General features: G+C 41.4%; 1 protein-coding gene across 1 annotated transcript in view; it reads left to right on the top strand.

The window, feature by feature from the left end:
- Nucleotides 1-10,494, top strand: part of LOC132895713 (transmembrane protein 164) — a 42,165-nt gene extending 31,671 nt beyond the window's left edge. Inside the window, exons 4-6 of the mRNA XM_060936529.1 lie at nucleotides 2,402-2,480; nucleotides 7,364-7,464; nucleotides 8,242-10,494. Coding sequence (XP_060792512.1) covers nucleotides 2,402-2,480; nucleotides 7,364-7,464; nucleotides 8,242-8,448 — 387 coding nt within the window. The 3' untranslated portion in view covers nucleotides 8,449-10,494. The remainder of the gene's footprint in view (nucleotides 1-2,401; nucleotides 2,481-7,363; nucleotides 7,465-8,241) is intronic.
- The last annotated feature ends 1,912 nt before the right edge of the window (nucleotides 10,495-12,406 follow it).

Here is a 12,406-nt window from a genome sequence, read left to right on the forward strand (position 1 = left end):
TCCTTGAACTGTAGAAAAGGACGGCCAACTTTCTGGAACTTTCTGCCAGCTCGTTGTGTGGACGTGCTTTGACTGGGCGTTCTTGTGGCATGCGAGAGGAACGTGATCCATCTGGTCCAGTCTGTTCCTGATGAGGAACGTCACGGTGTCTGTGGCTTTACCACAAAAATTACTATTAAAAATTAAATGTATTTTTCAACAGGACACAATTTAGTCTGTTTCTATGCTGAATAATTTGTAAATGATTATTTAACATGTCAACTTGTAAATTTTTCAGGAAGGTTTTGCTGCGGATAGAAAAGAAAAGAACGCAAATTAGAAACATTTTTCCTCACGCTGTCAGACGTTTGTTCTGCAGTCCTTTGTATGCATGTAATGAAAGAAGGCACAAGAAAGGGTTAAAGGAAAACAAGAGGAAGTCCAGAATCTGATCAGCAAAGATTCCTTTTTGGTTCCATTAACAGAAATCTGATCCGCCTTGTTGCAGTCTGATTATTATTATTATTATTATTTATTTATTTTTTTTTAACTCTGAGAGGTCATGAGTTGGCAGCAGTGGCCTCAATACGTCAGTCCTCGGCTTGTCTACGCCGTCTGCCCCCAGCGCTCGTCCTCATGACCCGCTGTAACCTCATTCATCACCTCACAGCGCAGCGGGACGACGCTTCGTTCAGCTCGACTCGTAGACGTTCTTGTTGTGAGCTGGTTAAAGTGAAGAGAGTAGGAATGAGGCACAGCCGGGATTTATTAGCTTTAATAGACCAGAGTAGGGAGAGTTTAAACACACACACACACACACACACACGGAGCTATTTAGATTGGAATGTTTACTCACCTGTAGGTCTGTAAAGATTAGAGGTGAAGTGTTAATATTATAAACTGTGACACAGAATCAGCACAGTGCTGTTAATCACTGACACCCACAGCATCGTTCATGATGTTTTATATCGTAAGATTTCTCTGAGCTTCCTCCGTTCGCCATGTTTGCGTTTATTTGCCGCAAACACACCGTTTCTCCCAGGTTTCCGACTCCAGTGAGACCTTTACAGGATCATTAAATGGAAAAAAATGTGGCATTTTTTAAACCAAAGATCTGCATCTAATCAAAACGCATGAATATTCTGTCCACGTCTCTTTGTTTGTTTGTTTGTTTGTTTGTTTGTTTGTTTGTTTGTTTAAGAGTGCATTTTATTGTGAGATCTTGTGTAGAAATGGACCCGAGGGCCCGAAGCGTCTCTCTGTGATCGTCTTGTGAGTTGAGAGACCTGGTATTGATCCAATTTCATGGTTCTGGATTGTATCCTGAATGTTCGATGTAAAATTGATTTGATTTTCCTGCATTCTTCTTCTTATTATTATTATTATTATTATTATTATTATTATTATTTATTATTTTTAAAAAAATTTAATTAAATGAAACATTTTTTTCGTAGTAAATTTTTCTTTTAAACATTTTTCTATTTATCAATTGAAAAAAACTTTTGATTCATTTTCTTAATAATCAACAATAATTATTAATCCACATTTTGTAACGTTTGGAGTAAAATATAATCAATTATTCAATAAAATATTTTTTACGTTAACACACGGGCCTTTTCTTAATAAACTTTGATGAACATTAATGATGGTTGTCGTTAGAATTGAACACAAAACAACTGCCTCCTTTTCTTCTCTTTTCTTCAGTCTGTAAAGCAAGAACCGATCCGACACCCTCCTCCTGTCAGAACTTTATCCTTTACGACGTCTGCTTTGCAAAATCAGACCAAGAATTGATTTGTACAGTAAAGACACCTGAGCGTTAAAGCCGTCATCAATAACGAGGTTCAGGAACAGCGCTAAGCGGCGTTACCTGTGTGGGTTATTCCCTTTATAAACACAAGCACTCCGAAAAATCCAGTGTTTCATTTATTATTAATAATATTCCTAAAAAAAACTATTCTTCCACCCTACACTGTTGTTTGTTAACCAAAGCTTTGGTTGCTAAGCAACACAGTGGCTTTGAATGAAGCTTGGCCAATCAGATTTTAGTCCCCAGGTCAGATTTGCATATTGTTTCAGTTTGACTAGATTAGGGAAAAGGACGAACTCTCTGAAATCAGCAGATTTAAATCAGAGATGTTTTAATTTTTGTCTGTTAATCAAATTGTTTGGTGGGTTTTTTTGTTTTGTTTTTTTTTAAGCTGCACTTCCACAAAAGCCGAGAGTCTGCAGACGACCGCAACAGTTTTCTGGAGCTGAAACCACAAAAAAGTCATGAAGTGAAAAAAAAAAAAAACCCATAGTTTAAATACTGTTCAGTGTTTTTGTCTCATTAACAAAACTCACTTCTCACTCTCTTTCTGTTTCTGTTTGATTTCTTTGAACTTGTTGAAACTCAGCCAAGTCTGACGTGTCTTTACAGCTTCCCTTCGAGAAGGAGATCTACTACATCCAGCACTCCATGCTCTACCTGGTGCCCATCTACCTGTTCAGGAAAGGAGGTGAGCTTTCACACATCTTGCAGAAACACGAGCACAAACACGACACGACACGACCGCAGTCTGGGACGTAAACGGATGCGAGTGCATTATTCCAGCTGAACAGATAATGAGTTCTGAACAAGTATAACTATGAATATGAATTGGAGGTGCATCATTATTATTATTATTATTATTATACAATGTAAATTTTGCATGATCAGGCAGGAGGTTTTATAGGGAATCTGAAGCTCACGGCACAAATCACCATCACATTTGTTAAGGGTCACCGTGGATAATTTGTACTGTAATGAGTACGACATTTTTGTTATTTAATGCAAACAAGTGTGACAATTTTTCTACACAACCTCCATTTCATTCGATGTAAATATTCCAGCACAGCGTCCGGATTTTTCTCGAAAAATGAAAGATGCAATTGAATGTTGCATTCGCTTTATACAATGTAATTATTTTCAGAAATGGCGATCTTGGAAAATTCTCGGGAATGTAGAAACAATCTTAGCTGTGTTTTTTTTAAAAAAAAAAGCACATCTCTGATCGAGTCCATTAACAAACTCAACTGATGTAGAATTCAAACCGAATATGAAAACATTCTCCGTCACCTGATGAAAAGAAAAGAAAATTCCAGATAATTTCACAGGTATTATAAAGAAACGGACACCATTTTGACTCTCAGCTTCGAAGTGGATTCTACGGAGCCCCGCCCATGACATGAAAAGAAAAAAAAATTACACACATTGCGGGAACATTTTACGAATGCATTCTTACGTTTTAGTTCAACTGTGATCATGTTTTAATCATAATAATTAATTCTGTCATTTTAAACGTGGCCACGATTCAGCTAAAACGAGGGAATGAAGGAGGGAGAGGGGAAGAGAGAATTTTCCCCCTTTCGTGTCATGAGCGGAGTTCTGTAGGATTCTGACGGCATGTCCAGCAAACTTTTCTTATCTTTCTAGAAAGTGTAACAAACCACCAGAAAAGTGAAGCAAATTGACCTGTAAACAACATTATTCCCCTGTTTGAAAGAGAGAGAGAGAGAGAGAGAGAGAGAGAGTTCCTCTGGCTTACTCAGTCGTGCTAGAAATTAGAAATCTTTCCAGAAATTTCCTCAGAGCTTCTGATTGAGAGCAACGATGAACTCGAGTGATGCAGCTGAGGCTGAGGAACTGTAGAAGTTCAGGAGATCTGCAGACTGCTGTTTATCGTTTGTAAATGGAAAAAAGAGACGAGTTCTTCCTGGGTTCTCAGTGTTTTGTAGTGAACAGAGTGATAGAGCTCATGTTTAAAAAAATAAACAAATGAAAAGGTCTAGACGGGCGGCACGGTGGTGTAGTGTTTAGCGCTGTCGCCTCACAGCAAGAAGGTTCTGGGTTCGAGCCCCGTGGCCGGCGAGGGCCTTTCTGTGCGGAGTTTGCATGTTCTCCCCGTGTCCGCGTGGGTTTCCTCCGGGTGCTCCGGTTTCCCCCACAGTCCAAAGACATGCAGGTTAGGTTAACTGGTGACTCTAAATTGAGCGTAGGTGTGAATGTGAGTGTGAATGGTTGTCTGTGTCTATGTGTCAGCCCTGTGATGACCTGGCGACTTGTCCAGGGTGAACCCCGCCTTTCACCCGTAGTCAGCTGGGATAGGCTCCAGCTCGCCTGCGACCCTGTAGAACAGGATAAAGCGGCTAGAGATAATGAGATGAGATGAGAAAAGGTCTAGACCACGCCCACTTCTTGCTTTTTAAGCCTGAATACAGACTGAGCTCTGAGTCGAACGTTCCACGTCTCCACCGCAGCGTCCTGTTCACACACAGCTTGCGTGAATCCTGCTGTAATCATCGAGCGCGCCGCTTCGAGACGAACACATCGGCCTTCTTCACATGTTGACTGGATTTTGCTGATGATGGAGCAGGAGAACACGCCCTGAGCGACAGGGTCTCTTCAGATTCCCTGTTCAACACAAAAACAGGAATAATACCAGTCTGCCATCTAGTGTTGACATGCAGCTGTTACACACTTCTGGATTTGCTTCAAATTTTGAGGAAATCGAGATGCTGAGGTTTTTTTTGTTGCTCACAACTCATCAAAACACCTTTTACATCAAAACACCTTTTACATCAAAACACCTTTTACAGTGGTGCTTGAAAGTTTGTGAACCCTTTAGAATTTTCTGTATTTCTGCATAAATATGACCTAAAACATCATCAGATTTTCACACAAGTCCTAAAAGTAGATAAAGAGAACCCAGTTAAACAAATGAGACAAAAATATTATACTTGGTCATTTATTTATTGAGGAAAATGATCCAATATTACATATCTGTGAGTGGCAAAAGTATGTGAACCTCTAGGATTAGCAGTTAATTTGAAGGTGAAATTAGAGTCAGGTGTTTTCAATCAATGGGATGACAATCAGGTGCGAGTGGGCACCCTGTTTTATTTAAAGAACAGGGATCTATCAAAGTCTGATCTTCACAACACATGTTTGTGGAAGTGTATCATGGCACGAACAAAGGAGATTTCTGAGGACCTCAGAAAAAGTGTTGTTGATGCTCATCAGGCTGGAAAAGGTTACAAAACCATCTCTAAAGAGTTTGGACTCCACCAATCCACAGTCAGACAGATTGTGTACAAATGGAGGAAATTCAAGACCATTGTTACCCTCCCCAGGAGTGGTTGACCAACAAAGATCACTCCAAGAGCAAGGTGCATAACAGTCGGTGAGGTCACAAAGGACTCCAGGGTAACTTCTAAGCAACTGAGGGCCTCTCTCACATTAGCTAATGTTAAGGTTCATGAGTCCACCATCAGGAGAACACTGAACAACAATGGTGTGCATGGCAGGGTTGTAAGGAGAAAGCCACTGCTCTCCAAAAAGAACATTGCTGCTCATCTGCAGTTTGCTAAAGATCACGTGGACAAGCCAGAAGGCTATTGGAAAAATGTTTTGTGGGTGGATGAGACCAAAATAGAACTTTCTGGTTTAAATGAGAAGCGTTATGTTTGGAGAAAGGAAAACACTGCATTCCAGCATAAGAACCTTATCCCATCTGTGAAACATGGTGGTGGTAGTATCATGGTTTGGGCCTGTTTTGCTGCATCTGGGCCAGGACGGCTTGCCATCATTGATGGAACAATGAATTCTGAATTATACCAGCGAATTCTAAAGGAAAATGTCAGGACGTCTGTCCATGAACTGAATCTCAAGAGAAGGTGGGTCATGCAGCAAGACAACGACCCTAAGCACACAAGTCGTTCTACCAAAGAATGGTTAAAGAAGAATAAAGTGAATGTTTTGGAATGGCCAAGTCAAAGTCCTGACCTTAATCCAGTGGAAATGTTGTGGAAGGACCTGAAGCGAGCAGTTCATGTGAGGAAACCCACCAACATCCCAGAGTTGAAGCTGTTCTGTACGGAGGAACGGGCTAAAATTCCTCCAAGCCGGTGTGCAGGACTGATCAACAGTTACCGCAAACGTTTAGTTGCAGTTATTGCTGCATAAGGGGGTCACACCAGATACTGAAAGCAAAGGTTCACATACTTTTGCCACTCACAGATATGTAATATTGGATAATTTTCCTCAATAAATAAATGACCAAGTATAATATTTGTGTCTCATTTGTTTAACTGGGTTCTCTTTATCTACTTTTAGGACTTGTGTGAAAATCTGATGATGTTTTAGGTCATATTTATGCAGAAATATAGAAAATTCTAAAGGGTTCACAAATTTCAAGCACCACTGTACATCTACAAGCTTTCATGAACAGCAGGGCCACGCCCTTTCTGTCTTTCAAAGACTAATCTGTACAAGATTGTGTTTTTGGAATCTACATCGCCTTATTTTGTGTTAAACATTTTAAAGCGGATTATTTAGGATTTAAAAAACAAATAAAACCCAGAGTGCAGCAGCCCCCCATCAGTCGGGAAAACCCCACACAGGATGTTCTGAAGAGTGAAAGTCGGCTGATGTTGGCACGCAGCTCAAAATGCAACAACTAATGCTGGTGTTCATCAACACCTCGAACTGTTGGCTAACAAACCGGTAACTGAAGCTGTTTATGTATTTATTGATTGCGAGGACATGAGGACATGCTTCTGTCCAGACATGCACTGCAACACAGTTACGCAACACCGAGTCAAGAACGTTTCAGAGAAACTTGTGTACGGCATGCACTGTACGCACTGTATGAAAAAACCAAAACGTTGAGGAGAGAAATAATGCGATCGCAGAAATTGTTGTTTCTTATAAAGTTAAAACGAGGCCACAGTGACGCATGTTAAACTGAACTGAATCGAGTCATTTAGGAGTGTACTGAATCGTTACTTTACCGTATTGTTTTTATATCATATGGTATAATAAATATCGTGATGCGTATCGAATCATCTGAAAGACGGAGATTCAAATAAAGTTTGTAGGGAAACAGGGATTTGATTCAGCAAATATCCAGACGCGCGCAGGTCTCTCTCTCTCTCTCTCTCTCTCTCTCTCTCACAGGTTTTTCCTGTTTTTGACTCGGCTTAATTCAGCTCTCTTCCCTTCGTAGGCGTGAGTGTGAGAGATGACGGTGATGGGTGAAATGCTAGAGTTTCCACTTCAGTGTTTGAATGTTTTGAGATGCTTTTCTGTTCAGCGCGGTTGTAAATTGTGGTTATTTAAGTTGTTGTATTTGAGTCCTGTCAGCTTGAGCCGGTCTCAAACCCTCTCGCCTCAGTCATTCAAATAATCACTCTCTTTAAAACTGTGCTGAGCAGAAAATCATCTCAGAACGAGAACACCAACACACACACACACACACACCCCTTGACATTGTGCTGCTGCCTCCACGTGATTGGCTGATTGGATAATTACATGAAGGATCACATGTTGAGGTTTTTGTGTTTCTCATTGTTTTCCTCTCAGGTGTTTACAAACCAGAGCCTTTAGGTGATATGTGGTGGGCGTTGTTATCCACAGGCATCCTCTTCCTCTACCATTTTGTGTTCCTACAGGGCCTGGGAATGGTAACACACACACACACACACACACACACACTCTGTGTCTGACACAAAATCTAGGTGGAAAACGTCAGTCGTTTCACACTGTACAGGCAGCTGAGGTGTGCGACAGCAGACCGTGTGTGTACAGAGTTTTCTCTTATTATGCAACAACACTAAAGTGATTACAGAAATCAGAACGATCTTCATTGTGTGTAATATCTGAGTTTCAACCTCGCTGCTGCTGAATTCTCTCATTTTCAAGGTGTTGATTAATTTTCTATCACAGCGGCTCAGTCAGTAGTTTAAGCAACAACATAAATCTCAGATTTATATTAATACACTTGTTCGAATACGTTATCGTTTCTATAGCAACAGTTCATTCACACACTGGAGTGCGCTCGAGGAGACGTTTATGTAACATTCATGGGAGGAGTTTCCAGTGTCCGTGCCGTAACAGTCAGCGGGTTTTACTGACATCTTCAGGACGGAGGAGTTGTAGGGTGTTTTATTTTTTATCTTATTAATTTGAAGAGAGAGGAAGACAGAGGCTGGTGTTGAACGAGTGTTTATAGCTGCTAAAACATAAGTTACAGGAAATTAATCAACACCTTGTGATTAGAGTCTGAAAACAGGAATCACATTCATTCATTTTCCCATTTGTCAGAATAGTTGGGGTGCCAATATTTATTTTTTTTAAAGCTGTCGGTTATCCTGTGCTGCTTTTGTCATTTTGTGATGATAACCTGTTCCAGCGTGGCGTGTCTGTGTGACGTGTCTCTCTCGCTCTTTTACCTGTTGCAGGTGACTGAGGTGAATCTGAACAACATGCTGTGTCCGGCCGTGTCCGATCCGTTTTACGGGCCGTGGTACCGCGTGTGGGCCGCCGCCCACCAAACAGCGCTGACGCTGTTACACGGCAAAGCTCTCACCGTCATCTGCCAGCAGGCCTCGCCCGCTCTCTGTCACCTGCTCCACTCGGCCCGCCTACGCTCCAAGAAAGTCGACTGAAACTCCGAACACAAAGTGACGACGCGTTCTGCACAAATTCAAACTCCTCGAGTACCTTGTTTTATTTAATTTAATTTTTCTCCTCACTGGTGATTGATAAAAGGCCAAAACAGGCTTGTGTGATAAACGGATTTCATCTTCTCGACACGATATTACACTGCCATGAGAGCCAGTAATGTTTACTGTTAGTATATTATATTTTATTGTATTAGATTTCCAGACCTGACAATCTTTCCACAGTTTATGGTGAAGCTTCGTGGTTTAACGTCAGATGACACACTCGGACGAGTTCTCACTCAGTCATCCAGAAATTCAGTGTTTTCTTTCCTGATAAAATGGGAAATGATCCAGTCATCGTTTTCATCCGGAATGATTGACAGTTGCGCAAGTGTTTCGAGCTCTCCGATATTAACTGATACTGCCTGGAAGCTCCACCCCCTTCCCTCCTTCTCACATGCTCTCATGTCGCTCTCGCTTTGAATGTTACACACGTATTAATGTTAACATCAGTTACTGAGTTTATTTGCGATGTTACTGAAAACAGTGCGACTAAAAATTCAGTCTTTTGGTTTTGGAAGAGAAGAATTCCAAAAATTATGACTAAAGAGATTAAATGTTCCGACAACAAAGTGTTAAATTGAACACTTATTTTTAAATAAAGTTAATTGTGAAGCTAAATAGAAAGTGATTAAATGCATTACTTTTCTCTTTCTGCTCCAGTCGGAGACTCTGAGCAGCAGATCAACACAAAATTATTACACACTGATTTATTTATAAAAGCATTATATTCAAAATGGACTGCTGGTTTCTTTAAACGCTCCAGCTGTGTCTGTGTGATTGTCTCTGCCTGTCAGCAGTTCCTGACCCCACAGCTGTGATCCTGTCGCGCCTCCTCCGCTCTCCTGATGGAAATGATCAATCACCTTTTATTACGGTGATCAGTTCTGGATGATTAAATCGTTTATTGTGATATTTTTAAAAATCAGCATCACACAAGCCTGGGTCTGAGTGTTGCTTGGTGTCTTGTATGTGTACAGTGGGGAGACGCTGTACAGCGGTGTTTGTTTTATAGAAAACCATCGAGCAGGATTTTACTGAAGTCGTCCTGCGTGTTTGAGAGTCTCCTCATTTACACCAGACTTTTATCTTCAGTTGCCTTTTTTTCTTTTTTAAGATTTCTTGTACAGTCATGTGACGCCACCACTCCATGTTTTATACACACACCCCAAAGCCCATGCTCGCTCTTACACACCCATCTCAACCCTCACTGGTGTTCAGTGTGCAGCGATGTTGAACGTGTCGTAAACAGCATCCGTGTGTCGATGTTGTGTTCGTATCGATGTGTGATGCTTTAACACTTCCTGCTCTTCACCTCACTGTGAGTTTCGTGCATCACTGATCCACCTCCAGAAGGACAGACGATGAAACCTTCACTTCCTCCCAGTCTGCAGGCTGAGCGAGTGCAAGAGCCGACTTTACTGGATTGTTTTAAAAACGTTTAAGCCTCATTTTTCCTGATTGTTGGTGGGTTTTCAGCCTCAACTTTCACACCATCTCTTTCTTTTGCTTGCTTTCTTTTTTTTCCATAAAACTTCCACGTACTGCTCATTATTTTTTCCTTTTTTAAAAGTGTTAATGTCATACCTGTACAAAGGAGGAGGATAAATTGGTTTAGATTATTTCTAGGTTTTGTTTTGTTTTGTTGAGGCTTTTCTGAGAATCTGAACATTTTGTCTTCAGAAGAGTCTCTGTCAGGAAAATGAGGGATTTACAGATGTTATTCACCTGAAAATGAATCGTTCTGGTTTCAGTGTACAGACCTCCATCCTCCTGTCTCACTCATTCCCCAGAAACAGGTCTGATCTCAGCAGCTGGATCTCAGCAGGGTTTTGTTGGAATCCAGATGTTGTTTCCTCCAAGGACTGGAAGCATATGGATGTGAGATGATGATGAACTGAAAGGGATTTTGTAGTTTTTTTTTTTGTACATATTTTTGGTGAAGTATGTACTGTATTGTGGTAAAGAAAAATAAAAGCTCTTCCTCAAGCTGTTTGTTTGTTTGTTTGTTTCCTCAAGATCATGTTTATGGCCGCTAGTTTACTAATGAGTGAATGAAGTTGGGGTTAAAGTTAAACTCCACCCTGAAACATGTTCAAGAGGTTTATATTAGAACAGTGGCTGTGTTGACTGTCATCGATCGATTGATCAATCAGTTGCTGGTGGTGTTGAGTGAAGACTCGACTCAAAGTCCCAATGCAGTGCAGCGTTCTGCTGGAGCGCCTCAGACAGGTGTTGTTCACCATGAACGAGATGATGAGTGCGATGGTGTTGATGTGGAAGCTGAAGGTCCAGATGAAGAGGTGAGTGAGCTGGACAGACTGGAGTACTAAAGCTCTGCTGCATCACACTCATTCGTGAACTCCCACTGGGTTGACACTGTGGGTAACGTAGGACGCTGTAAACCAAACTGCAGAAAGTTTCTGACCTCAGAGCAGAGTGATTGATTATAGCTTTGTAATTTTTATTACTTTTTTTCTTTAGTCTTTTGCTATGTTTTACAAGGGCAGAAGTAATTTTATTTTGATGAATTGACCAGCTTTTGCATCGTCACTGTCTTCTTCGGAGTTTTACAGCAGGTGGAGTGACATTAGCGCCCCCTGCTGGCTCCGGTCTGTTACTGCTGATTTTACTTCAAAGTCTCGTGTTTTAGTTGGTGTTGTATTTTCGTGACTGTTTCTTCAAAAAATATGTTTCAGTGCTAGTTTTAGTTTACAAGAACTATATTAACCCTACATCAGACTAGGAAAATGCTAAAACCGTTTTCTCAACTTGGAATTCCTACTGGGGAAGTCAGGAAGCATCCGAGTTCAGTCCATGACGTCATGTCAACATGGCGGCTGATGACGGACAGACACTTGATCTGAAACTTGTCTGTTACACAATCAGCATTTCATCACAACACAAGTTATCAACACACACACACACACGTCCAACCTCGCAGCAGATGATGATGATGATGTCTGAAGCGGCTCCATGTCCTGCTCATGACCGCACACAGCACCTGTTTAAAAACCCACTGGCTTGTAGAAGAGAAAATTTAGTTCTGTTCTTATCATTCAAACCAAGAGACCGAGGTGTGCCTCCTTATTCATCATTCTGTCTCTGGAGATGTTTTCCATCCATGGGAACATAAACCCTCACCCTTTACTGGCTGTTTTGATTCTTCTAACAGTCTTTGGGCTTCAGCAGCATCACTAAACCAGCAGATGATTCCGAAACTCAACACTTTCACTAAAAGAATATTTGAAGCCTGTTTTGTGGACATTAAGGATAACTTCCTGCTGATGCAGTCAGACCTCAGGTCCCCTTTGGGCTGATGGTTGATCACATCATCATCGAGGTACAGGTCATTTAGAACACTGAGCTCTTCACGGATAAAGGTAGCATGAGAGGGTTACAGCTTTCTAAAGTCAAGGACAGTTCCTTTGTTTTTGTTGACTTCTCACAGCAGTTTAGAAAGTAGCCAAGAACTCCATGGTGAACTTTATGATGTACGGATGCTGTCAGTCCCCACTCGCTTGCTCACTCGAGTGTGTTGACGGTGTAGTGGCTGCTGCTTTATGTCCTGGGGCCCCTCATGCCTGTGTTACCTTCTGGCTCTCTCCTTTTAGTTATGCTGTCATAGTTAGTTTTGCCGGAGTCCCTGCTTGCACTCAGCACAAAATGTATACTGTTCCTACTGTCTGTCCCTCTGAGTTACATGTCGATCCTGAGATCGAGATGCTGAACCTCTTCTGTTCCTCGGACCTGCCTGATCCACCCTGGTGCCCTGTGTCTGGTTGGAGTCTCATCACATCGCTCCTGTGGGGGTCACGCCTGGAAGATGCTCTGGACTCTAATGCTTTTATGGCTGAGGACTGCAGTTGTCATGAACAGTTTTGCACTCAAGTTTCCATCA

The sequence above is a fragment of the Neoarius graeffei genome, chromosome 12 (assembly GCF_027579695.1).
Source record: "Neoarius graeffei isolate fNeoGra1 chromosome 12, fNeoGra1.pri, whole genome shotgun sequence".
In the NCBI taxonomy this organism is placed as follows: Eukaryota; Metazoa; Chordata; class Actinopteri; order Siluriformes; family Ariidae; genus Neoarius; species Neoarius graeffei.